Source organism: Pongo pygmaeus, chromosome 4, assembly GCF_028885625.2.
Source record: "Pongo pygmaeus isolate AG05252 chromosome 4, NHGRI_mPonPyg2-v2.0_pri, whole genome shotgun sequence".
Taxonomy (NCBI): Eukaryota; Metazoa; Chordata; class Mammalia; order Primates; family Hominidae; genus Pongo; species Pongo pygmaeus.
In genome coordinates this window covers 43,905,699-43,933,013 of record NC_072377.2, presented here as the reverse complement: position 1 = coordinate 43,933,013, position 27,315 = coordinate 43,905,699, and the positions used below count along the sequence as shown (strand labels likewise).

General features: G+C 36.6%; 1 protein-coding gene and 1 pseudogene across 7 annotated transcripts; both read left to right on the top strand.

Annotated features, from left to right (window-relative positions):
* Nucleotides 1-26,801, top strand: C4H5orf34 (chromosome 4 C5orf34 homolog). 7 transcript variants are annotated; one of them, XM_063664796.1, is made up of 15 exons: nucleotides 1-362; nucleotides 3,465-3,530; nucleotides 4,129-4,360; nucleotides 4,842-4,931; nucleotides 7,128-7,774; nucleotides 8,976-9,029; nucleotides 9,741-9,836; nucleotides 11,008-11,131; nucleotides 18,882-18,973; nucleotides 19,870-19,939; nucleotides 20,592-20,762; nucleotides 21,172-21,266; nucleotides 22,761-22,859; nucleotides 25,562-25,602; nucleotides 26,395-26,801. In XM_063664796.1, the coding sequence occupies exons 3-15, from the start codon at nucleotides 4,166-4,168 to the stop codon at nucleotides 26,586-26,588; spliced, it is 1,968 nt and encodes a 655-aa protein (XP_063520866.1). In that variant the 5' UTR covers nucleotides 1-362; nucleotides 3,465-3,530; nucleotides 4,129-4,165; the 3' UTR covers nucleotides 26,589-26,801. The 7 variants fall into 7 exon arrangements, with proteins under 7 accessions (XP_063520866.1, XP_063520868.1, XP_054342884.1 ...); XM_063664798.1 differs by lacking the exon at nucleotides 8,976-9,029; XM_063664795.1 differs by lacking the exon at nucleotides 3,465-3,530 and having other exon boundaries at nucleotides 25-362.
* LOC129036045 (putative elongation factor 1-alpha-like 3) lies at nucleotides 16,962-18,676 on the top strand (annotated as a pseudogene).
* Nucleotides 26,802-27,315: the final 514 nt, after the last annotated feature.

Here is a 27,315-nt window from a genome sequence, read left to right as displayed (position 1 = left end):
GGGACTTCCTGTCTTCCCTGTTGCGGAGCTGTGAAGCGGCACCCTGAGGGCGCTGGTTTTGAACGGCTCGTGTTCCGTGTGCGCTTTCTCTTAGTGGTTACAGTTGGCGCTCTCTCCGCTTTCCTGTTGCCTGGCGGGCGTGTTGGCCAAAACACTCTCCCTGCCACCTTATTCCTCTAGGGTTGTGATTTTTTTCTTTCATCAAGAAATATCACTTGCTGGTAATTTGTCAAACTGAAGAAACCCCTGAAGAAGCAGTCGTGGGCAGGCGCCGACGGTGCGGCTTCCAGAGCATTTTGGCAAATCAAAGCCAGGGACCGTTGCTGGGCCTTATTTCCGCAACTTTTCGGCTCCGAACTGCTGTGAGTGGAAGACTTTTGGTGGTGGTTTTGATTAGGCTCCCTCTGTAACTAGAGACTATAGCATTTTGAAAGAAATGAGATTCTCATTCATGTCAAGAACAGACTTGTGGATTTTTGAGTGTTAAACATACCCTGACGTAATGTGCTGGGTGATGAGAACGCAAGCGGGAATGAGACTGTAGAGATGAGAATGCCAGTGTGGGTTGGAGCCGGGTTATGCTTTTCTATGGTATGCCAAGAACCTTAGTCATTACACTGTTTGTTGTGTATGCTTGATTATTTAAAATTAGAAAACCGCCTCAATAAAGCTATTAAAAAAAGAAAAGAAAAAAAGACTTGGCCAAAGATAGACTATTTTTCCCAAATTGGAATCAGAAAATGTCTTTCATCTATGTATCAGCACCCGTTTTTTCCCCTAAAATACCAAGTAGACATATCCGATATATACGTGTGTGTTTATATATATATCTGTAATCTATATTGCCATTTGATAAGTACGTAAACAGGTGATGTAAAGCAGTTGGTATGGTCTGACTTGTGGAAAGTTACCTATGTCATCAATACTAGAGATGGATTGGAGAGAGAAGAAATTCCAGACAGTTGCAGGAGTTGGAGAGTCTATGGCCTGAAAAAGAGAAAGAGGTAGAGAGAGCCAGGTTCCGAAGACAGAAAATCAACAGGACTTGTTACAGGGGCATGGAGTGAAAAGTCAAGTTTTAGAATATTGGCTGCTAACAATGAGACACCATTAATTCAAATTTCAAATTCAAGAGGAGCAATTTACTTATTTTTCATCATTCAAATATTTATTGTGCCATTACTATTTGCTTAATACTGTTTTAGATGCCTTATCTGATCAAGGCCCCTGCTTCGGTTGAGTTTATAGCCTAGTGGGAGAAAACAAAAAGCAAGTAAATAATCAATTTTGATGATAGATTCTATGAAGAAAAAAGTTGAAGAGGGATGACAAATGATTGGGAGATGTTTGGGAGTAACTTTAACTTAGTTGGTCGTTAGGCCCTTGTAGGAGTTATATTTATGCTGAAACCTTGATGATGATAAAGAACCAGCCTTGTGATTAGCCAAGGAAAAGACAAGGCAGGCAGAAAGAACAGTGCAAAGATGGGAAAGAGCTTGTTTAAAGAACATTTAAAATGCCAATGTATCTAAAGTGCCCTGTAGAAGTAGGAGACAGTTGAGAAATGACGTTGGGAGAAGTAGATAGGACCAGATTGTGTGGCCTTTGTCGGCCATAGTTTAGGAGTTTGGATTTTATTCTAAGTAGAAATGGAAGGTACTGGTGGGTTTTAAGCCACGAAGTGATAGATGTGATTTTCATTTTAAAAGATCCCTCTGGGTACTACTGTATGCAGACTGGATTTGAGGGAAGAGATGAGAGTGAAAGTGCAATTAGGGGATATTACAGAAGCCTGCTTTTGGTAGGAGTGATTAAGTTCCATTTTAGTTATGTTGCGTTTGATTTATCTATGGGACAGGGACATAGAGAGCGGTCTAGCAGGCAGCCACCTGAAAGCTCTGTGAGAGGTCAGGTACATTTAAAAGTTCTCTAGAGAAAGAAAATAATTAAAATTGTGTGAATCTCCTCAGGAGAGACCATGTGGTTAAATATTTACTTATATCCTGACATATCCTCAGAAGATTACAGATGATATCACCTACAGCTGATTACATACATTAAAGGGGGTAAGGTTAAAAAAAGACAAGGTGGGCCGGGTGCGGTGGCTCACGCCTGTAATCCCAGCACTTTGGGAGGCCAAAACGGGCAGATCACGAGGTGTGGAGTTCGAGACCATTCTGGCCAACATGGTGAAAACCTGTCTCTACTAAAAATACAAAAAATGAGCCAAGCGTGGTGGCACGCACCTGTAGTCCCAGCTACTCAGGAGGCTGAGGCAGGAGAATCACTTGAACCCGGGAGGCAGAGGTTGCAGTGAGCCCAGATTGCGCCACTCTACTCCAGCCTGGCAACAGAGCGAGACTCCGTCTCAAAAAAAAAAAAAAAAAAGACAAGGTGGGGCATAAAAGTGACATGAGTGTTATGTTAAGAAGGGAAGAAATGTGGACTAAGGTCAGGTCTTGAAGAATCCTTGATTTAAGGGAATGGTGAAGAAGAATGATTAAACTAAAAACAGGTAGAAGTGAAGAAGAAAACTGTGGCAGCCCAATATTAGGGGGGAAAAGTAGGGGAAAAGAGCGTTTGGTGCAAGGGAATGTAGACAATGCTGTTACATGTTGATGAGGTTTAGTAGGATGAAGACTAAAGTCATTGGGTGTAAGAAGACATTGGCGACCATTGCGAAACAATGTCAGTAAAGAGAGGTGAAAGCTGGATTGCAGTGAATTGAAGACTGATAGGAGAGAAGGTTGGTAGTGAGTGAATACTACACTTGAGCTGTTTATAGGTAGGAAATAGGGATAAAGTGGTGGAAGTGTTTTCTATAGAACGTTATTTTTTTCTGGCAGGTAAAACTTGATCATCTAGGTAGTAGAAGGGGATAATGTGGAAGGGGATGGGGTTAGTGTTAGAAAGGAATAAAAACATTTCATAAGATTGATTGAGTGCCTGCAAGGCAGCATCCACAGTGCTGGTCACTGTCATATTTGTTTTCTCTTTTAATCCACACAACAATCCTGTTACTACTCCCATTTTACAAATGAGGAACAACCTGAGACTTATAGCTAGCTAGTAAATGGTAAGGTGTGAATGAAACCCAACTCTTTAATTCCCCTTCTGTCACTGCTATATGGAGAGCGTAGGTGAAGACAGAGTATTTTAGAGGTAGAGAAGAGGAAACTGAATGCAGCGAAATAAGGACAAATCCAAGACAATAGGAGATTAAGTTGCTCAGTAGTAATAAAGAGCTATTTATTTAATGCTAGGGTAGAGACAGGATTCCAGGTATTTGGATTTCTTCTTCAGGGTCCTTTTCCCGTAGGCCTAATAGTTACTTTCTGCCTGTCTTTTGAATTTGTATTACAAACAATTTGCTGCATTCTTACCGTAAAGGTGGAATTTGCTTATTATTTGAAATTTAAAATGAGATAATGAGCATATAATTTATAGAAATTAAATTTCTTTAGGCCGGGCTCAGTGGCTCATGTCTGTAATGCCAGCACTTTGGGAGGCTGAGGCAGGCAGATCGCAAGGTGAGGAGTTCCAGACCAGCCTGACCAATATGGTAAAACCCCATCTCTACTAAATTACAAAAATTAGCCAGGCATGGTGGCACACACCTGTAATCCCAGCTACTCAGGAGGCTGAGGCAGGAGAATCACTTGAACCTGAGAGGCGGAGGTCACAGTGAGCCGAGATCACGCCACTGCACTCTAGCCTGGGTGACAGAGCGAGTTTCCATCTCAAAAAAAAGAAAAAAGAAATTAAGTTTCTTCTTGGTTATGTTCCTGCATTGGAGTAAACTAGAAATTATAAGCTTTTAAATAATGAACATATAATTTACAAAAATTAAATTTCACTAGAAGTGAAGCTATTAAAATTATAAAGACCGTTATCACTTGTGGTTGTCTCTTTTTGGTTATGTTCCTCCATTAGAGTAAACTTCTAGGGGTTAATTAAGGCATTTTGTTAAGGATGTTCATTTCAGATTTATCAAGTGTAGTTAGTATTCTTAACAAAAGTAAATGCAATGGCAATGTCATCTTCTTAGAAAATGCACCCATTTATTTTGATAAAACTTTTGTACATTAAGAGAACTATTTGTGCTATTGTTTTTCCTATTTCATTCAGTCTTTGACTTAGAAGGATATCTTATCCTGCCATAGTAATGGCAGCCGAACTGCGAATGGTACTTTATGAAGATGATTCAGTAGAAGTACAATATGTTGATGGTTCCACATTGCAACTTTCTCCCTGTGGCTCTGAATTTTTATTTGAAAAGTCACCACCTGTTTCAGCACATCCTTTAGAACAACCAGAAAGAATTCATCAAAGGACACATTTTGTCATTAGCACTTACAGAGTAAGTAAAGATATCATGTAAACAACTTTTTTGTTTTTTAGAGACAGGTTCTTGCTCTGTCACCCAGGCTGGAGTGTAGTGGCACTACCATAGTGCACTGCAGTGTTGAACACCTAAGCTCAAGTGATTCTCCTGCCTCAGCCTCCTTTTACAAGGGAGTTACTCTAGGACTACCACAGGTGTGCACTACCACATCTGGCTGATTTTTAAATTTTTTGTAGAGCATTGTCTAGCTATGTTGCACAAACTGGTTCTCACACTCCTGGCCTCAAGAAATCCTCCCATCTCAGCCTCCCATTATGCCAGGATTACAGGTGTGAACCACCGTGCCTGGCCGAAACTACTCTTTGAATACCAAAATACTGTTGACGTGGCTAGAATATGAAAAGTAATTAGTATTATGGATTATACTGTACTGTCATTTTTAATTGATTTTCAAATCATTTTACATTAAGGTTACATTTTATATTTCTTTTCATAGGAGCAACTACAGCGAGCCCTAGATTTTCGAAACTCTTCAGCTACTTGCCCTTTTTTATCTGAAACCATCATACCATCTGAAAGAAAAAAGGTGATTCTTTTAACTTCATTTTTGTTAGTATTATTTGAGGACAAGTAACTAGAAACAGGTAATTTAATATTTAGCCTTTTTTTCTTTTTCAGGACACCTGGGGATACATTGCTATAAAACATCGAAGTTACATAGTGTATCCGCTTGCCATTTTCTTTGTATCCAAGCATTATAATCAGAATGTTTTAGATTGGTAACTTTTTCATTCTCAGAGGTCTCAAAATTAAGAAATTATGTGACCATTTTCAGTAACAGCATATTTGTTAATGTATAGTAGAGATATGTAACTATGGGTATGACCTTTATTATTTTGCTTATATAGTATTGTGTTTGGACTTTTAGGAATAATAACTGTCATTTACTGAGGGTTTACTATGTCCAACAACTATGAACAATATTAGAAATATTTAATAACACCATACTGATCAAAATGGATGTCCATCCAATCAAAACAGGTATATTGGCTACATGGCAGCCTCTTTTTTTTTTTTTTTTTTTCTGAGACGGAGTCTCGCACTGTTGCCAGGGCTGGAGTGCAGTGGTGCGATCTCAGCTCACTGCAACCTCCGCTTCCCGAGTTGATGCCATTCTCCTGCCTCAGCCTCCCGAGTAGCTGGGGCTACAGGCGCCCTCCACCACACCCGGCTAATTTCTCGCATTTTTAGTAGAGATGGGGTTTCACCGTGTTAGCTAGGATGGTCTCGATCTCCTGACCTCGTGATCCGCCCACCTCAGCCTCCCAAAGTGCTGGGATACAGGCGTGAGCCACCGCGCCCGGCTGGCAGCCTCTTTTTATAGGCAAGGAAATTATGTCTTAGAGAGTTTACCTAATTTGTCTATGGCAGTTTTCTAAGTGGCAAAGTCAGGATTTGAACCTAGTCTTATCTGACTCTGTAAACTCTGTTTCTCAACTACTTTCTGCTACCTATCTATGCTGTCAAGATGTTTGCCTGCCGGCTGAGTAATTTTATATTGTCTTGTGGCAAAGGAGCCATAAAAAATTATAAGTTGTAACTTAGCCTAGAATGGTAATTTTCCTTTGTGTCTTTTGAGTCACTTTATTCACTGAAACTGCCTAGCTTGTTGCTGATGATGCAGCAAGATTATTAGATAGTCTAATTCTAAAAGAGGAGTTTGATGACCATCCTTACAAACCAACTTTGCTGTCAGTAAATACAGCCCTCAATTTTAGTGTCCTAACATTGTACATATAGATAGCATGGTAAATTTAGGAAGCTTTCTTGACAATAGTTTGTGTAAATGTAAGGTTTTACATAAATGGAATTGAAATGCTAAATGCTTGGGAAAATTAATTCAGTAAAAACCTCTCACGCAATATCTACTATTTATATCTTATATGAAAAGACACAACCAACACTGTTACTTGTTATGAGTCTTTTATTAGTCAGGATCAATTTTTCTTTGAGTAATTAAACTTTTTTAAAGTTTCCTCTAAGCCTCCTGAAATTTATTTTAGTGTATGGTACTACCTAGGTACTACCTAGGATGGGTACTTTTTACATGTTACCTTATTTAGTTCATGTGATAACCCTGCAAGACAGAATTTCCCAAATGCTGTTCAGTAATTCTAGTACTAGTTTAAATAATTTTCTCTTTTCCCTCTTGCTCTGAAAAAACTTGTTATCTCATGTAACATTTTAAGATATGATTGAGTTTGTTTTTGAATTTTCTGAGTTGTTCTGTCAATAATTTTTATGCTAGTCCTGTACCATTTAAGCTATGGTTGCTTTTATTTTTTTTTATTTAAAACTTAAAGAAAAATTTTTAGCTATGATTGCTTTTAATACAATGTATCATAGTGTTGGTCTTCCCTTATTTCTAGTTTTTTTTCAGAGTAAACTTTTGCAGGGTGAGGGGAGGGGTACAAATCCATTTATCTCTAATTCATTGTACATTTAAAACCAAAATACATTTAACACTAAATATGACCATTTCTCTCATTTTGTGTCTGTTTCACATCTCTTTTTTTTAAGGGTGATAATCTTAACAATATCAAATATTCTCTGGAAAATCATATATAGGCTGAGCTCTGGCCCTCCATTTTTTCATTCTCTGTAGATAGTAAAACACAAATATTTAAGAGCTTTCTTACACAATACTTAAATATCGAATGTATGGAAAAATTGGACTGTTAACAGAAAATACTCACCATCTCTTTATCCCCCCTCATTGCAGCGTATCTTCACTGACATAACAGAAGTGAGATGGCCTAGTCTTGATACAGATGGTACCATGATATATATGGAGAGTGGCATTGTGAAGATAACATCTTTAGATGGTCATGCATACCTCTGCCTGCCCAGATCTCAGCATGAATTTACAGTACATTTTTTGTGTAAAGTTAGCCAGAAGTCAGACTCATCTGCAGTGTTGTCAGAAACAAATAATAAAGCCCCAAAAGATAAACTAGTTGAAAAAGCTGGCAAAATCTGTATACGTGGAAATTTACCAGAACAGAGACTGAAGAATAAAGAAAATGAGTTTCATTGCCAGATCATGAAATCCAAAGAAACTTTAAAGAAGATGAGTTGTGTAAATGGAACTGAAGGGAGGGAAGAGCTGGCTTCGCCTGGTACAAAGCACACATGCGTATACACATGGGTCAAGCAGTGCTGGTCTGTGGCCGCCTGTCCAGAGGAATGGAAATATCCTTTGTCTTTAGCACTTCATTTTCATAATAAAATCAGCAATATGTCTAAAATTGATGCACATATAACTCAGAGTAGATTTTTAACTTCTGATATTTCAGAGGAAAGAGGAAAAGTGGTTTCTGTTCTTCCCAGGGCCCTGTCACTCAACTGTCCAGTCCCACACCTACACAGGTAATGCAGTAATGGCTATTGGTCATGAAGCTTTTATCAGAACCAGTCTTAACCTGGATAATTTTCTTTTTATCTGATACCATTCACAAGGAAAGTTTATCTCATCCAAAATTTTGCTTTTAACTGATAGTAAATAATTTCCCTAGCAAATGTGTTGCTTATGTTTCTTACTCTGTGTCCATGCATTGAATGTAGAACGCTGACTCTACACTAGGTACTGTGCTAAGTCCAGTAACTGCAGAGATGACTAAGACACAGTCCCTGCTTTATAGCAACTTAGAATCTAGTGAAGGTCACTGTACCTAAAAAGATTTTTAAAGTATGCTAAATGATGGGACAGGAGTCCGCACAGGGCTCTGTGGGCCCAGGGGAGCATCTGCTGCCACTCACTGGAGCCCGTGACCTTGCTTGCTGGAGTGTGTATCAGACACTGTTCTTTTGTCCATACCTAGCTTCAGAGGCTACCCCATCTTTGGTTCACTGACTATAAATACGTCTGTTTCCCAAAGGGGTACACATGGAGTGGCTTCTGTAAGGCTAAGTATAAAACTTTTAACTCCACTAAGGATTGTAGATTTGTAACATCAACTTTGCATAAACAGTGCAAATAATAATGATAAAAACTAACACAAAACATTTATGTGCCAGGTACTGTTGGACTTCACCCGTTTGATTCTCAAAGCATTCCCATGAAGTTAAAAAACGTATCATCCCTATATGTAGAGGAACTTGAGACACAGAAATGTTAAATAACTTGAGGAAAGGTACACAGCTAGTACTTGTAAAAGTGAGATTTGATCTCAGGCCATCTCTGAGTATACATTTGTTATTTAAAACAAAAATATGGGAATGACTGTTAGGCTTGTCATGATTATCTGGTTAAAATGAGAATCAAGTATTATGAGTACACGTCAAAAGGGAATTATGCTTCAAAAGTAATGATTTTTCAATAACTTGCCAAGATGTTTAGGTTGAAATCCATGATCCTTCACATAGCTTACCAGGTCTTTTGTGATCTGGTCCCTTCCTGTATCTGTAATCCTCAACTCTGTCACTACTCTTGCCCTTGCTTTCTCTATTCTTGCTAAGCTGGACTTTAGCAATCCCTAAAATGCTTGCTCAAGCACTCTGTGACCACTGCACCTACTCTGCAGGAGCGCTCGCTCTCTCTCTCAACTGGCTAACTTGTGCTCATTTCCAGGTTTCAGCTTAAACCTAACTTCTTTAGAGTGGTTTTCCTGAAGACCCTAAACAAGTTAAGTCCTATACAATTCCATAGCATACAGTACTTGCCTTTTCTTTACACTCAATGTTTATTATTTAACGTCCCTGCTGAGGGCAGGGACCATGTCTGCCTTTTTTTGGTTGTTATATCCACAGTGTGTATAGCACAGTGCTTGGCCCACTATAGATATTTTAGTAAATTTTTTTTTTTTTGAGATGGAGTCTCACTCTGTCACCCAGGCTGGCGCGATCTCAGCTCACTGCAACCTCTGCCTCCTGGGTTCAAGCGATTCTTCTGTCTCAGCCTCCTGAGTAGCTGGGATTACAGGCACGTGCCACCATGCCTAATTTTTGTATTTTTAGTAGAGACGGGGTTTCACCATGTTGGTCAGGCTGATCTCGAACTCCTGACCTCGTGATCCGCCCGCCTTGGCCTCCCAAAGTGCTGGGATTACAGGCATGAGCCACGTTCCTAGCGAATCCAGGCTAAATTTTAAATGTTAGTAAAACTCTTAATTTCTGTAATTGTGCTGAGATTCAATAATGAGATTATTGAAAATACTGAAAAAACATGGAAAAAGACTTGCTTTTTACATTTCATTACCTTCATATTAATTTTTATTCTTTGATCTAGTGAGTTAAACAAGAAATTAATCCTGTTACAGTAGCACCATTTTGTTGACTTCTAAAGGCAATTATATTGAGCAACCAGAAGTAATAGCTTGTATTTTATCCTTCACAGGTGGAATTTTTGTGATTCACTTTTACAGAGACAATCTGATGAATATTCCTATCCTGAACTAGTGAAAATGGTTTGGTACAAAGGTGTTACATATAGGTAAGGCACCTATGTTGGCTTCTATGTTGGAGTTAGAGCTGTTTATTGATGTCACAGAGAAGATGGGACTAGCCTCGTAGACAGACTCTCAGAAGAGGACACAGTTCTGTCGGGCCAACTGTGCTCCTGTGTTTGATCCTGAGTTTTACAGGTCTCAAAACTAATGTTATTAGTGCACACAAGGGTCTTGTGACTCACTCACATTAACCATTTTTATAAGACTTATGTGGTACCTCCACAGCCAATGAGGGATTGGTTTGCTAGTGAATGTAACATTCATATCAGTTATTTAGGATACCCCTTCCAAGCATTGGAGGATCAAGTTGTTTGAAGTAGACAAAACAGAATTGCTTGAGCATGGAATTAGAGAAGTTAAATCACCTAAGGGAGATTTTAGCCTTCATTCACAAAGCAAATACTCATTGAGTGGCCGCTCTGGGCCAGCACTGTTCCATTGAATTATCCCTACCCCACAACAAAGGACACCCTTCTAGTGACTAGAATACTAGTGTTAGCAGATTGAGAGTTTCACTTCCATGAAAAATGCTAAAAGAGCACTGCTAAATTTTTGGAGAGCGTGGGGGCTCTCCTTTTCCTATGTGAAGACCTATTCCTTCTAACAACATATTCTAACATATATGTTAATAAAATTAACTTGGCTTAAGTTTCTATTTGTTATATACCCAGTACCTTGATTGTACCTGGCTCCTCCAGGTACAGCCACCTTTTCTTAGGGATAGCCCCTTGTGCAGACGGCTAATCTTATCCATAAAATATTGATTCCACTAGTTTCATTAATCTATTTATTTTCAGGCTCTGGAAATGTTGTATTTAACTCCTATGCAATAGACATTGCTTTGGTGACCCTTATGTGCCAGCCTTGTGATTAGCAGTGGGGATTATCAAGAAGATGATAAGACAAGATGCCTGAATTCCAGAAGCTTTTAGTTTAGTTGTTGAAATAAATGCATAAACCAATTCTATTTATCTTTTTGTGAAAGAGTTAATTTAGCTGGTTGGGTTCAGAATATGAAATTATCTGCTTCACTGGACAGGCAAAAAGACTCTGCTGTTTTGCTTAGATTTTGTTGTTACTGGTTTTTGATGACTATCCAAGCATGTTTTAATCTCAAGTGGAAAAAAAATTTTAATGGTTATTTCTCTTTCTTAGACTTACCCATCAAAATATGAACTCAATAGAGATTTATTCTGGGGATGGATCTGTTTTCAAATCAGAAGGGCCTTATTTTGGGAACTATTTTACTTATTATTCCATTCAAGAAGGATCAGAAGAGGTAAGCCAACAACGAACTCAACTCAAGAAGAGTTTTGCTGTATAGCTCTTTCTAAATAATTCCAAATATATATGGGAAATTTGGTCATTATATAACATTGCTTCCTACTCCCCAGTCTGGAGAATTAATATAATCTTACTGTCAGCATTGGTACAGTAATTATTAACCACCTTATTTTTACTGTATTTTCACCTGCTATCTCCATTTGCCTAAGCAGTTCGTGTTTAAATTAGAAACTTTCTTTTGTCATAGACTTTATTGATGGAAAATGCTGAAACCAGGACTTTGAGTTAATAAACTACTTTGAATTAATATTTGTACATTAAAAAGCAAAAGCACATTCTTTTTTCCCTACCATGTAATTGTGTATTTTAAGCACCTTAACTTCTAAATCTTTATGTACAACTAGACAGTTAAACAAGATTGTTCTCTGTTGCTGAAAACAGTGAAATATAACATGGTATAATTACCAGCCCATAGTCTTAATAATGTCAATATTTTGTTAATGAGTTTTAATTTGCTTATTGCCCCTCTGATATTTGACATCCACCCTTTCACAGCAATCACTATAGTATCACACTACTTTGCATGCTAGAACAAAATAAGTATGTTTTCTCTCTCCATTACAGAGTGGGGTATTTAAATACTAATCAGATTATCAGAATCCCTAGGGAATAGAGTTAAAAATTGAGATTTTTTTAACTATGGAAATTTCAAACATATACAAAAGTAGACAAATATAATGGACCCCTATGTACCCATCACCCATCTTGTTCATTTATACTTCCTGCTGCTCCCTCCACTCCCTGTTTATTTTTAAGTAAATCCCAACCAAATATTGTTTTCTTCATAAATACTTTAGTATATATTGGAACAGATTCCCAACGGGGGCCTATTTCTAGGAAAATATTTAGTAAATAAATATTAATTGAACAGTAACTCCTTGGCAGGCATTGTGGTAAGCACTGACAAGGATGAAGACGAAGAAGAGTTCCTGCCCTCAAGAGTTCACAGTCTTGTGTTCAGTTAGGCAAACAAGCAAATGAGATACAAGCATGCCCAGTAACATGTATACGTATATATGTGTGTATGTGTGTGTATATAGTACATCAGACAATCAAGTGAGCAAGCAAATAGAGTAGGTATGCATAGTCACATTGCTGACTGCCGTATATCAGAGGGTTTGCAAAATTGCAAGATAAAAAGGAGTGTATCTTCCTGGAGCTTCAATTCTACTCAAAGCTGTTGCGGGAGGGGGTGATAATTTTTATACTAAAGCAAATATATCATGGAGTAGAAGCATGAGCTTTTGGGTTAGAACGCATTTGTGGTAGACTGCCTTGGGCTTCACTCTCCAACCTTTGTGTGCAACACATTCACCCTTCTCTGTCTGCTTTAGTGCAAAGGTTTAGAAACAATTGACCCTCTTTTGGGGATAAAGTTGTTTTCTCCTTACTTTAACCCAGACTCCAAAATAAATTTCAGATGAATTAAAGAGCTAAATGTAAGAAACCAAACTTTATAAGTATTAGAAGAAAATACAGAAGAACAATGTTTAAAATCTCTGGGTAAAGGAGGCCTTCTTAAGTAGAATACAGAAAACCAGAAGGCATAAAAGAAAAGTTTGACAAGCTTGAAATCTTCAAACTTATGTTAAATTATAAATATTTAGGCTGGGCACAGTGGCTTATGCCTGTAATCACAGCACTTTGGGAGACCAAGGCTAGTGGATCACATGAGGCCAGGAGTTCGAGACAAGCCCAGCCAACATGGCAAAACCTCGTCTCTACTGAAAATACAAAAATTAGCCAGGCATGGTGGTGCTTGTATGTAATCCCAGCTACTTGGGAGACTGAGGCATGAGAATCGCTTGAACCTGGGAGGTGGAGGTTGCAGTGAGCCAAGATCACACCACCGCACACCAGTCTAGGAGACAGTCTCAAAAAAATTTTTTAATTAAAAGAAAAATTTCAGAAGTTCTGTTAAAAAGATAAGCAAAGGCCCAGAAGATATTCCACACTATAAATCAGTAATAGACCAAAAAAACCAAAATACCCTAATAGAAAAATGGGCAAAGGGTAAAAATGGATTTAGCCATAGAAAAGATAATGTAAATTAAAAAGTTATAATATTTGAAAACATATTCAACTTCACTACTTGCATCAGGGAAATGCAAATTAAAATATCAATGACATAACATTTTTCCCTTACCAAATTGTCAATAACTAAAAAAGACTGATGACATCTGCTGGGAAGGGTGTGGGAAAAGGGGTGCTTTCATAGTGTTGGTTGAAGTGTTAATTGGTTCGGCTTTCTTAAAGGACAATTTGATAACATCAAATGAAATTGATGAGAAATTCTGCTTCTCAGTATCTAGCCTAGAAAAATATTTGCACGTGTGTTCAAAGAAGCATGGCCAAGGGTGTGTTTTGTGGCATTATTTGTAGCAGCAAAAAATCAGAAGCAACCTAAATAAATGTTCATTAATAGGGAAATGGTAAAATAAGTTGTAATTATCAAATTACGGGAATGGTGTGCAGTAGTTGAAAAGAATGAGGTAGATGTTGATGCATAGAGTAATAGATTCTGGAAGATCTCAAAGATCAGGTTGTTGAGTGAATAAAGAAACTTGCGTTAGAACACGTACAATGATATCTTTTGTGTAAAGAACAAAAAATAAACCCTATACCTATATAGTACTTTCTGTAATACACATGCACAAGCACAAGAAAGGATCCTGGGTAAATACACACTGAAGTAGCTACGTTTGGGAAAGAGTTTGGGATTTTGTGAGGGAGGAGAAGTCTGAGAGGACTCAATTTTCATACTTTTTGAACTTTTTTTTAACAAAAATGTATTATTTATTGTGTAATTAAAAATTGAAATAGGAAAGATTGACAAGTATTCACAGTGTAAGTACTTCCATGGAGATAAGAACTTGGTGCTTTGGGACCACATAAGAAAGGGCACCTGACCCAGTGTTTGAGGCTCCAGAAACAACTCCTGAAGGAAAACTTGGCTTAGCTAGGATCTATAATTCCAAAGGAGGAGTTGTACAAAAGACAGATGGAGGTAGGAGGAGCATATAGCTAAGGGAACAATTTACTTTCTCAATTATTTGCATGGCTGGCTGCTTGTCACTCAGATTTGTATCTAAATGTCATCTCCTCTCAGATGCTTTTCCTGACTATTCAAATTAAAGAAGCTACCCAAGACACTCCCTATCATGACATTGTCATCTTTTTTCTTCAAAGCACTGAAAATTGGGTGACATTTTCTTAATGATATATGTTTGTTCATTATCAGCCACACTAGAGTTAAGCCCTATCTTATTCAACACATTATTATTGCTGGTTCTTAGAACAGTTTATAAATGGCACTTAACTGGACACAAGAGCCTGGAGCAAGTGTGGAGTGTTGAAGGAAGTGAAAATGTTGTAGTTTGGTAGGCCAAAACATAGATGGGATGCTGGGGGAAATGTCCAGAGAAGAAGCCAGATCACTAAGATGGCCAGCTCATAACTGGAGCATGAGTAACCTTACTGCATTTGGGGAACCATTGAAGGATTTCAAGTAGGGAAGTGACATCAGATTTTTGTTAGATTATTTCAGAGGAAGATGAACTGGGTGGGAAAGAGGTAAAACTTGAAGCTGTAGAACCAGTCAGAAGACATGTGTAGTAGTTCAAGTGAAGGCCAGGCAGTGGTAGGAAAAATGAGAAGAAATATTAAGGAGACAGAACTGATTGCTGACTGGACACTGAGGATGAGGAAGGAGTTGAAAGGGATGCCAGATTATTAATCAGTGAATGGTGGTGCCCGGTACTGTGTGAAACCAAAATTTTTATCAAATCTAAATTTTTTTGATGATGGCTTTTTTTTCTTTTGCGCCTACCATGAGATGTCAATTAAGGATTTGAGATTATTAAAATTCAACTATATCTCAACCCTACCTGCCTAATAGATTATAAAGACACTCTTAATTGTAAGATGGATCCAGATTTCAGTGGTTAAATTGTGAAAAATGAGCATTTTAGAGTTGATGAAATAGGGTCTTGGAAATAAGAACCCAGAGGGAACTCAATATCCAGTAGAGAAAGACATAAATAATTAAAATATGGTATTTTGAGTGCTTCCCATGTGCTAAGCACTCTGCTAATAAATGATAATGATACAGACATGAGCAAAACAGACACAGCCCCTTCCTTCATGGAGCTGCATTCTAACAGGGAAGACAGACATTAAGTAAAAAGTATTAAATTGAAGTTGTAATTAAGACCAAGAGGCAGGATTAGAGGGAACTGTGCTTGTGGACATAAGTAGGGGATTTCTCCTAGTCTATGAGACCTCTGCAATGGCTTCCCTGAGACGGAAGGAAAAACAGGTGTTAGCCAGGCAAAGGGAGGTGCTGGAGGAGGGAACTGAGTTCTAGGTAGAGGGAACAATGTGATAAATGACATACCAAAGGTAAATACAGCGTAGAGAAAGTGAAAGTGCAAATTTTGAAATGATGCTAATTCCAGTTTTAACATGGTGATGTTGAGGTGTCTGTTTTCATAGCCAAAAGAGAAGCCCAATAGAGATTTAGATAGTCAGGTCTGTAGACCAAAATAAAAGGACAAAGACTTTTGTTTGGTACCTATTATATACTAAATTCTGTCCCAGGAACTTCATATGTATATTATATCACTAATCCTCAGATAAATCTGGATGGTAGGCAGTATCCCCATTTCACAGGCTGCAGGCACTGAGGCTTACAAAAGGTTGTATAGCCTGTCCATCATTATAGTTGGTAAGAGGCAGACCTGTGATTTGAATCCACATCTGTCTGACTTCGAAGCCCATCTTCTTCCCCTAATGGTAAAGAGTATGAACTGCACTCTCTTGGTGGTTTAAATCAGATCTCTACTGTTTCTTAGCCCTCAGTCTCAGTTTTCTCATCTGAAAAACAAGCATTAATAGTTATCTCAGAATTATTTTGAGGAATAAATGAGATAATCCATGTAAAGTGAGTAGGATAGTGCCTAGCAGAGTGTCTGCTCCACAAATGTTAGCTGTTGCTATTATGATATTTAATGTGAACACAGCTTTGTACTCTTTTAGGATTATCTAAAAAGAAATCAAGAAGTCAGAAGAGAAGGCTGGAGACAGAGTCCTGGGAAACACTAGCAAGTCTGAGGAAGAGGAAATTCAGAAAGAATTTTAAAATAACAATTTTTTTCAAATTTCAGTAACCTCAGCCTGTAAATAATTTTTTCTTCCACAAACTGTAGCAGTATTTCTTCCATTAATGTAGCAAAATGGTATATTCTTTCAATTAAAATAGTTTTTTTAAATCTATATATCCATTTCTTTTTGTCTTAAGGGAAAGGGGTGGCTCATTATAAATTTCCTGTTAATGTGTGGGAAAATTAGTTTGGTTACCATGTTAATGTAAATATAGCTAATATTTAAATTGCACAATAAGTTATAAGTTATTAGAATGTAACTTGTGGGCCAGGCACAGTGGCTCATGCCTGTAATCTCAGCACTTTGGGATCCCTTGAGCCCAGGAGTTTGAGACTAGTCCGGGTAATATAGTAACACCTCGCCTCTACAAAAAACTTAAAAAATTAGCCTGGTATGGTGGCATATGCCTATGGTCCTGGCTACTTGGGAGGCTGAGGTGGGAAGACTCCTTGAGCCACAGAGGCTGCAGTGAGCTGTAATTGCGCCACTGTACTCCAGCCCCGGGCAACAGAGTGAGACCCTGTCTCAAAAAAAAAAAAAAACATAAAAAAAAACTTTTGAATGAATAGGAGTAATTCTATATTTTTAAAAAATGGGAAAATGGCTTTTTTTTTTCCACAACGGGTTTGCCACCAGAACACAGGTGTCGTGAAAACTACCCCTAAAAGCCAAAATGGGAAAGGAAAAGACTCATATCAACATTGTCATCATTGGACACGTAAATTCGGGCAAGTCCACCACTACTGGCCATCTGATCTACAAATGCGGTGGCATCGACAAAAGAACCATTGAAAAATTTGAGAAGGAGGCTGCTGAGATGGGAAAGGACTCCTTCAAGTATGCCTGGGTCTTGGATAAACTGAAAGCTGAGCGTGAATGTGGTATCACCATTGATATCTCCTTGTGGAAATTTGAGACCAGCAAGTACTATGTGACTATCATTGATGCCCCAGGACACAGAGACTTCATCAAAAACATGATTACAGGGACATCTCAGGCTGACTGTGCTGTCCTGATTGTTGCTGCTGGTGTTGGTGAATTTGAAACTGGTATCTCCAAGAATGGGCAGACCCAAGAGCATGCCCTTCTGGCTTACACACTGGGTGTGAAACAACTAATTGTTGGTGTTAACAAAATGAATTCCACTGAGCCACCCTACAGCCAGAAGAGATGAGGAAATTGTTTAGGAAGTCAGCACTTACATTAAGAAAATTGGCTACAACCCCAACACAGTAGCATTTGTGCCAATTTCTGGTTGGAATGGTGACAACATGCTGGAGCCAAGTGCTAACATGCCTTGGCTCAAGGGATGGAAAGTCACCCGTAAGGATGGCAATGCCAGTGGCACCACGCTACTTGAGGCTCTGGACTGCATCCTACCACCAACTCGTCCAACTGACAAGCCCTTGCGCCTGCCTCTCCAGGATGTCTACAAAATTGGTGGTATTGGTACTGTTCCTGTTGGCCGAGTGGAGACTGGTGTTCTCAAACCTGGTATGGTGGTCACCTTTGCTCCAGTCAACGTTACAACAGAAGTAAAATCTGTCGAAATGCACCGTGAAGCTTTGAGTGAAGCTCTTCCTGGGGACAATGTGGGCTTCAATGTCAAGAATGTGTCTGTCGAGGATGTTCGTCGTGGCAACGTTGCTGGTGACAGCAAAAATGACCCACCAATGGAAGCAGCTGACTTCACTGCTCAGGAGATTATCCTGAACCATCCAGGCCAAATAAGCGTTGGCTATGCCCCTGTATTGGATTGTCACATGGCTCACATTGCATGCAAGTTTGCTGAGCTGAAGGAAAAGGTTGGTCACCGTTCTGGTAAAAAGCTGGAAGATGGCCCTAAATTCTTGAAGTCTGGTGATGCTGCCATTGTTGATGTGGTTCCTGGCAAGCCCATGTGTGTTGAGAGCTTCTCAGACTATCCACCTTTGGGTCATTTTGCTGTTTGTGATATGAGACAGACAGTTGCGGTGGGTGTCATCAAGGCAGTGGACAAGAAGGCTGCTGGAGGTGGCAAGGTCACCAAGTCTGCCCAGCAAGCTCAGAAGGCTAAATGAATATTATCCCTAATACCTGCCACCCCACTCTTAAGCAGTGGTGGAAGAACGGTCTCAGAACTGTTTGTTTCAATTGGCCATTTAAGTTTAGTAGTAAAAGACTGGTTAATGATAACAATGCATCGTAAAACCTTCAGGAGAATGTTTTGTGGACCACTTTGGTTTTCTTTTTTGCATGTGGCAGTTTTAAGTTATTAGTTTTTAAAATCAGTACTTTTTAATGGAAACAACTTGACCAAAAATTGGTCACAGAATTTTGAGGCCCATTAAAAAAGTTTAATGAGAAAAAAAAATGGGAAAATGAAAAAGCATCATAAAATACCATGGTTTTATGGGCTTTATTTTGTTAAAATAACTACTCATCTTGTCACTATTGTAAAAACATATTTCAAGGAAAAACAGCTAAGTAATAAAGGCCAAAATTTATTATTAATGAAATTTTTCATTTTAACTAATTTTCAGAGAGAAGAGAAAACTTACTCAGTAAATAACCTTCCTCCAGATAGACCAGGAAGTCCATTCTCTGTTGGTTCTCTAATTAAACAGGCAACAAGGTAAGTTCTTCCCATTCAATTGAATCAAATGTTATGTGTCTAAACATCTTGGCACATTTTCTTGTGATTAAGGATAAGATTAAGAATTGGCAGGTACAATGGAAATGTATGCCTTCGGTAAAATTTGTCAACTTTTTTGGTGTCATAATTTATAAAATAAGGTAATTTTTATGTCATTTATTAAGAGTACTTCTGGCTTTGTAATTTAAATATGGAGAAATATCCATATATGGTGAGCAAGTGCTGAGAGGAAGTAAGTGCCCTTTCTCTGCATAAGTGTGGCATCATTATTGTTCCTTGAAATCAAGTTGGAGATTTGATGTTACATTTAAAATTTTTATACTTCTTTATTATCTTCAGAGTAATAGATTTCTGAGAATATACTAATGATAAAGCATAGATTGGTTCTTTGGTTCATATGTTTTTAAAATTCTCTCAATCTATGACACCCAGAAAAATGCAAGTGGACTATTGTTTCTTTTTATAAATTTATGTACAAGCAGTTTCCAAAACAGATTTGAAGAAGCATATTCTGTAATTTGATTTCCTAGGGATAGTTGATTCACATCCCTACCATTTTTAGGCTATGTGAAACTTTCCAGGCAGTGTGAATCTATCACCTCTTAAAAAGGAGTTCCTGAAAATTCTGTCCATGGAATCATTTCATTGCTAAAAATTAAAAGAATAGCCTTAAGTAGGTAAGATTAGCACAAAGGGAAGCAACAGTAGTTCCCTTCTAGGGGCTTAAGGATTTCTGGAGAAAAAAAGAGTTCCCAACACATTTCAGTGGAAATGATTTACTGATCATCTAAAATGTTGTATGGCGGTGAAAATGGGTTGCTAGAATTGGAAAATGTCATTTGCAAATGTTTAAGTAGTATTTTTTGTGTTCACAGAATTCTTCAACATTGTGTGAAGATGAGACTTTCTTTAAGCCATAACTATCGTATATGCTGCTGGAAAATGGTATGTTAAAATTATTTTAAAAGCAAGATATTTTTAAATTGTTTTATTGTTTGTATCCATACTTCTGAGTTCAAACAGTTTTCCTCTAAGTCATGTGAGAAATTCTTGTAACATTAATGTTGGTTTATTCAGAAAAATACCTACCTAGTAGACAAACACTGAAAGTTCAGGCTTTTATGTTATAGTTTTATTGTATATGGTTTTTGTTTTTCATGAAGAGGAAAGGATAGGGGAACTGATTGGATTTGAAGTATGTAAAAACATTAGTCATTATAAACCATGATATTATAGGTTCTATATTTTCATAACCATAAAAATAAAATTCCTTAATGCTGATTTGGAGGAAGTGATTCTCAGACTTTGATTTCTGTATCTATATTAATTTAATTACAAATCTATAAGCTCCTAATTTTTGTCTATAATGGATGTAAAGTTCAGAGCAGAACAGTGACTTTACAAAGATATTAGAACTGAATCTGCTTGAAAAAAAGACTGTTTTGGGTATCCACTTCTGGAAAAATTAAAATATAAGGATTTTACAATATTCGACTTCTGAATAAGTATCCAGAATTGCCCTAGAGTCATTAATATTCATTTAAATCTTGTTCTTAGATAACTCTATTTCCTGCTATTTTTATTTACTTGGTTTTAGGTACCTGGGATAAATGATAGCAATATACTGCCTTTGGTTTTGAAAGAGTCACTCATACCCAGCGTGGGAAGATTTCTTGCCTACTCTGATGACAAAGTACATGCCGTCTTTTTAGATGGCATTACTCTAACCCTAAATTGGAATTTCAGCTCTCCTATTGAGAAGAGACAGGTGGGTATATTTCAGACTTAGATCTATTTTTTATTGGTTATCTGTGGAAAACAGAACAAAGAAAATAAAGTACCACACTATTTCAGTTCATTTTTTGAAGTATAAATCTGTCAAGAAGCTTTACTGATCTCTTTGGATTTCCTAGCAAAAATCAGAATGATTTGACAAATAGTCATTTTTCTAAAGATAACTGATTATAGAGAAAGGGATTAGTATTTTCATTTGCTTTGATAATTACCTATATGAGTGGTGGTTAAATAACACCCATATCTCATGTAAACAACATTTAAACTGTTGCATCTTTAATGATTCCTCTACTTATTTCTTTAAGTTAATGAAGTTAGAATAAGTTGTTTATGTTCTTTTTTTCAGTTCTAAAATGCTAAAACTTATCTTTCCACTTCTTAAGGTAAATCAAGGTCTTAACTTAGGGTGGTGTAAGTTAACTTTTCCTGATGGACAAGATCAGTTAATTCAAATTGAACACCCTGAACCATATGAAAGGTACTGAAAAGCAATTTTAAAAATTATTTTTATGTTTTACTTTTAACTAACAGAGAATAAGCAATAAGCATTATTTAAGTGTTATATATATTTTTAGTTTTTCCATGTGGATAATAATGAAGGCATTTCAGTCGTTTCAGAGTTGATAGTTGTACTTGTGTTTAGCATAACTAAATAGATCAAGTCAGCTTTTTTTTTTTTTTTTTTTTTAAGACAGAGTTTTGCTCTGGTGGCCCGGGCCGGAGTACAATGGCATATTCTCAGCTCACCATAACCTCTGCCTCCTGGGTTCAAGTGATTCTCCTGCCTCGGCCTCCCGAGTAGCTGGGATTACAGGCATGTGCCACCATGCCCGGCTAATTTTTGTATTTTTAGTAGAGATGGGGTTTCTCCATGTTGGTCAGGCTTGTCTTGAACTCCCGACCTCAGGTGATCTGGCCACCTTGGCTGCCCAAAGTGCTGGGATTACAGGCATGAGCCACCATGCCCAGCCTTCAGGTCAGCTTTAATCATTTCATTTGTATTCAAGTAACTTTTCAAAATGAAACATGTTATAGACATACTGATTTGCTGTGGAGGTTGGATATGGTCAGCTGTGTTAACAATTAACTAATCCTCTAGCCAATCTGAAATAAGGTTTGCAACCACAAATAACTAAAATTGTGTATATTTCTATAAAGTGGATAAAATTACCCAATGATTACTCTTAAAATGGGGAAGATTCTTCAGCTTTTTATGAATTGTTTTTTCTTTTGGTTTATCTAATTTATTACAGTAATTCTACTTGTGATAGTCTTGACATTTTAGTGATTTTACTTGAGAATATTCACAAAAGAATTGCTTTTTATTACCTCTTGAATGTATTTTTCTGTTGGGTTTTATTGTGTTTCAGTCTAAGTGCTCATTCATTGCTATTAATGATTTGCCTCAAAAAAGATAGTTTCTTTAGCAAACATTTCTGTTGATTCAGCCAATCATTTCAGAACATTCATTTTATTAAACTTGATACTTGTTTTAGATATGTAGTAAGTTACATATAATTATACATATGCATACAAGCATATGTGTATATGCATTAGCAGGTGTTTTTTGGTTTAAATTTTAGTAAGCAAATGCTTACTTAGTCTTATTATGTGTCGATATTTTTTGATAAAACTTAAACGCATTTTACTTTGAAAAACTAAAAGAATTAGAACATTTAAAGTTGAACTTTAAATGAAATCCAAATATCACCTTTATTTTGATTCTTAAATGTCACTTGTATTAATCACAAATATAAGTAAATCATTTTATTCTTGATGAATAATGCAAAAAACTTGGCTTTTCTATTACCAGTGAAAAATATTTTGAGAATTGCCCAGTAAATGCTTCACTTTAACATTTTTTCTTTATCCTTTTTTCCCAAATTGTCTTAATTATTTTTACATTTGTTTATAATTTTATAATGTATTCAAGTTCATTTTTCAAGTATTTCTTTTAATGTATTCACTTTAGATATGTGACAACAGTAACATCATGGTGCAGGAGACTGACCCAGACTAGTCCCAGAGAGATGCCCACTCATTTGTCATCTTCTGTTCTCCAAGAAAATTGGTATTTTTCTTTTAAACTTAAATCTGTTTAGAAGAGCTAATACTTTAAAAAAAATTAAAATGTCAAACGGTAAACTGAGACTTTTTTCCCCAAAAAAACTTTCTTAGTTTTGAATATGTTTAACTTCTAAAGTATTTTTGATAGCTTAAGCTTGAAAATAATTTATTTCTAATCAGACATCTAATTTATTACATTTCATCATATTCTATTTTACCTAAAGGTAAGAAAACCTTGCATTGAAAACTTAACATGAAAACGAGTGGCTCTTTTTATGTGACAAATTCATCCTGAAAACTTTATGGAAAAATTTAAAGGGGATTCTTAAATTTTTAGTAATGTTGAAGGAAATAAAAGGTTTAATAACATAAGCTTTCAGAAAACATTGATTTTTAAATAATTTCTGTCATATTAGTTACTTCCCCCAAATTAACTGGCAGATCAAATAAAGCAAGTATTTTAGTCCCTCCTGTGTGCTTTTCAGTGTGCAGGGTACTAGAACTGGGCTTCAAGGGAACTTTTTGTGAAAATATAAGACATTTTAGGGAGGAAATAAGGGCAGAAGTAAAAAGGATATTTTAGCCTGTGGAGATAGAAGATAGTTTTTATGGAACATATGCTATCTATTAGTATATAGTATGAGTTTTGAGGCCTAGGAATGGATCTTATAATAAATAGGAGCTCAGACCTGATGGAATTAGAAGGTCCTAAATCGAAAAATGATAGGAAGAAAGGTCATTAGAAGATTAGTGTCACTGAGAGTCTAACCTGAATATATGGGAAGACAGGGATACCAGGAACAATTTGGGAAGCTTTTTAAGTAAGTTTTGTGAGGTGACCTAACATAGTGTAGTGAAACAAAATGTAAACATTAAGCCAATTTTTGTTACCTTTTCCTAAGTCCTTTCTTATAACAAATCAAATCATATCAGTAAGCATTATTTGAATATCTCAGGTATCTAAGGATCCAGCTTTGCAGATCCCTCATCCTTTAGCTGTAGCCTGTTTGGAAGCAGAAAAGTTGCTAAAGTAACTAGCAAAAAACAATTGTGATGGAAGGAAAATTGTACTTGTGTATAAAACCGTCACTTCACCATTGCTTAGCTGGCAGTTTGTAAAATATCATCAGCCTTTTTATTTGAAAGCTGAGAAGAGGCTGTCAATACACACTAAAAACTGCAAGTAGAGATTGGTGATAGCAGCTAAAGGTGAAAGCACCTAGGAACAGCAGAGGCAAGATAAAGAAATTGAGGAGTAGCTCCATTCCCCCTATAAAGCCTTAGGTATCTCCACTTCGGTTTTTCTTATCAAGGAGGGTAGGTTGAAGGAAGAAACAAGATTGTACAATAAAAAGCTACCTAAGTTGTATTCTAGTAATTTTTTTTCCGCCACACCTTCCATTATTAGCTTATTAATTTAACTTTTTAGTCAACAAATAGTACATGTTTCATAAAAAGTTTGTTCATTATATGAGCAATAACAATAAAGGTTGTATTGTTTCTTACATCCAGAAAAATGTGTCAGGTTTTTAAAAAAAAAAAAAAGATATTTTGCAATAATGAACAATCAGCTGGTTGTTGGAGTAAGTTGTATCCAAGTTCTTTGCCACAGGTGTTTAAAATTATGAAATATTTCTTTTCATTCTCCATCCATAGGCTGGAGTACAAGGGAAAAAAGTACAAGCTGACAAGGAGGTGCATGTGATCTGTTGTAGTAAAGCCAATAAAGCAGACAAGTCACACACCCTACTACGAACTGTGAAGATTTTTCTAGTGACTTGAATATTTTAGACTAATGTTTTCATTAATTTTGCAGAGAGCTAGTCAAGTTACAGTTTGCAGCTGTATGCCATTGCTCATATTTTATTCTAACTTGATAAGAAAAAGGATAAAGAACACACACTTAGGGGTTCTGCTGGAGATGTATATATTAGCCCTCTACTCCATACCAGTTGTCCCACTATCTTTCTATAGAACATGGTAAGAGCTAATGTTCATCATGTTAACCCTCTGTGCTTAAAAAAAACAATGAAATAAATAGGTAGTCTATTCCAGAAGGAATTTAATAAAAAATAGTTGTTTTGACATGTAATTCAACTATTTAAAAACTTCGATCTCCCATACCATCCATTCCCAAAGAGTTCCTTATAAATGAGGTCTTAATATATGCACAAGTACAGAAAAATAAAAAATCCTTTCTTCTGAGAGAAACAATCTAGGTAGGAAGAGCAGGAAGTTAAATATTAAATAGTTCAAGAGAAGATATTACAAATAAATATGTGATTAATTAATATGCTACAGGAATTCAAGGAAGGAGAGAGCAGTTCTTTCACAGAAGGAATGGGATTTTAATAGGTTTTTAAAGTTGGAATAAACTTTAGGGAGGAAAGTAGAGTGTATGCTAGGTTAGTACTAAGAAGTAACAGGAAGGCCCATTATCCTCATACATCAATATTTGATTACAAATTCCTTGAAGTGGATTTACAAGGGGTAGACTTTTATTCACTTACCTTTAAAGGCACTCAGTAAGTATCATTTCAGTCAAGTTGATTTGTTGCTAAATAAAGGTAACATAAAGAGAATTCTTCTGCGTTCTTCCGTTTAAAATTCTAACCTTTATGAAAAAAAAAAGGTATGCTTATTTGAAATATCATGAATACAAAAGAATCAGACAACTGAATGAATGTTTTCTTTTTCCTTGGACAGGTCTGTTGCTTCTGAACTTGAAAAGATACAGAAGTTTAACTGTATCCTTTAAACAGAATGCACTGTCCTACATAATTACTTTCATTCTAGGCTTAATTCATGACTTCAGTACTTTGTGAATATTAATCTATACTTAATATATTGCTAACCTTTATTGAGTCAGCAAATACCTAAGATTGTAATTTAAGATGGATCTTGTCCATAGAAGGTATAGCATGTTAACATTTATACTTTTCTTTGAGTTTAAATTGGGCAAAGAACAGTTAATTAGGGTTAAGGTCTCCTTTGGAGACTTTTTCACTTACATAATTATATTATAAAATTATAACTGTTTAAGACCTCTTTTTTTAAATGAAATATTTCATTCTGTACATTCTCACCCAATTCATCTAAATTTGTTTTCTCTTGTGGTTTTTCTCTAATCTTATTCAAATAAGTTAGTTCTGTAGTGAACAAGTTTTTCACTCTAAATCTTTTTAAATTAAAAATAGACACTACACAGATTCCTTATAATCCTGTCATCCTACTCTTTAATTCTCATATCATTTCTTCACTTAAAGAAATGTTACTGAATTTTCATTTCCGCCTTACCACCAAACCTCCACCCAAACACACACATTCACACTGTATTCTCTTTCCCCCTCCCTTATACTGTAACTAGTTTCTTCATCTACAAGGAGCAGACTTGATAAGCCTTGCAGTTCCAACTCTATTATGAATCCAAGAAGTCTTCCAGCTGTGAAATATTTTAATATGAAACCTATGCTTTCTGTATATAAAGATATTTATATAGTGAAAAATGTGGGGAAAACCTCCTTAACTAAGCAACTTAGTGCTACTAGAGAATAGTGGTATCCTAAACCAGATTTCTAACAAGAAAAATGAACAGTCTTTTGATCATTATAAACCAGGATCTTCAGAAACCTTGCTAGGGGAAGTTAATGAAAATAGAGTATCAATAGCATTGAAAAAAACCTCTGAAATCCTTCACGATATTGACTGTCTTCTATCAAACTGTAGGAAGTGAAAAATGGAATTATTACAACATATTATTACAGTTTAAGGATGTTGTTTCAAGTGACTGGTATAAAATTACTAGTAAGCCAAGATATTGTACGTATTACCCCTGCACAATGATTGTGAAAGAACTGACATTTAACTTTGAAGGTATTTTTATTTAACTTGTACATTTTTAAATATGTATTTATATTTTAATAATAAATAACTATTTTGAAGTTTTGAACTTTCTCATTTAATTCTTATTTCAGATTAACAAGAAAAAAATTTGTAACATTATAAAGTTGTTGCTGTTTTTATCTTGTGGAACATTCACTATTAATCTTCAGGTTTTTTCATTTTGTTTGTTTTTACTGTTTGAGATACGGTCTTGCTTTGTCACCCAGGCTGCAACGCAGTGGTGCAATCATAGCTCACTGCAGCCCTGAACTTGTGGGCTCAAGGGATCTTCCCACCTCAGCCTTCCGAGTAGCTGGAACCACAGACATGTACCACCACGCCTGGCTAATTTTTAAAAATATTTTTTGAATCTCCCTATCTTGCCCAGGCTGGTCTTGAACTCCTGGCTTCAAGCTATTCTCCTGCCTCCGTTTCCCAAAATGCTGGAATTATAAGTGTGAGCCACTGCACCCAGCCTCTTTTTTTTTTAATATGCAGAATTGTGCATTTATTCACTTGCTATTTGGTCCCTTTACTCCAAGTATTTTTCAATAGAGCTATGAGACAAGAACTAGATC

Coding starts and splice junctions, on each gene's coding strand:
- C4H5orf34 (XM_063664796.1), top strand. CDS start 4,166: ATGGCAGCCGAACTGCGAATGGTACTTTATGAAGATGATTCAGTAGAA. Junction 9,837..11,007: donor TACAAAGGTGTTACATATAG/GTAAGGCACCTA, acceptor TCTCTTTCTTAG/ACTTACCCATCAAAATATGA. Junction 25,603..26,394: donor AAAGATACAGAAGTTTAACT/GTATCCTTTAAA, acceptor TAAGCAACTTAG/TGCTACTAGAGAATAGTGGT.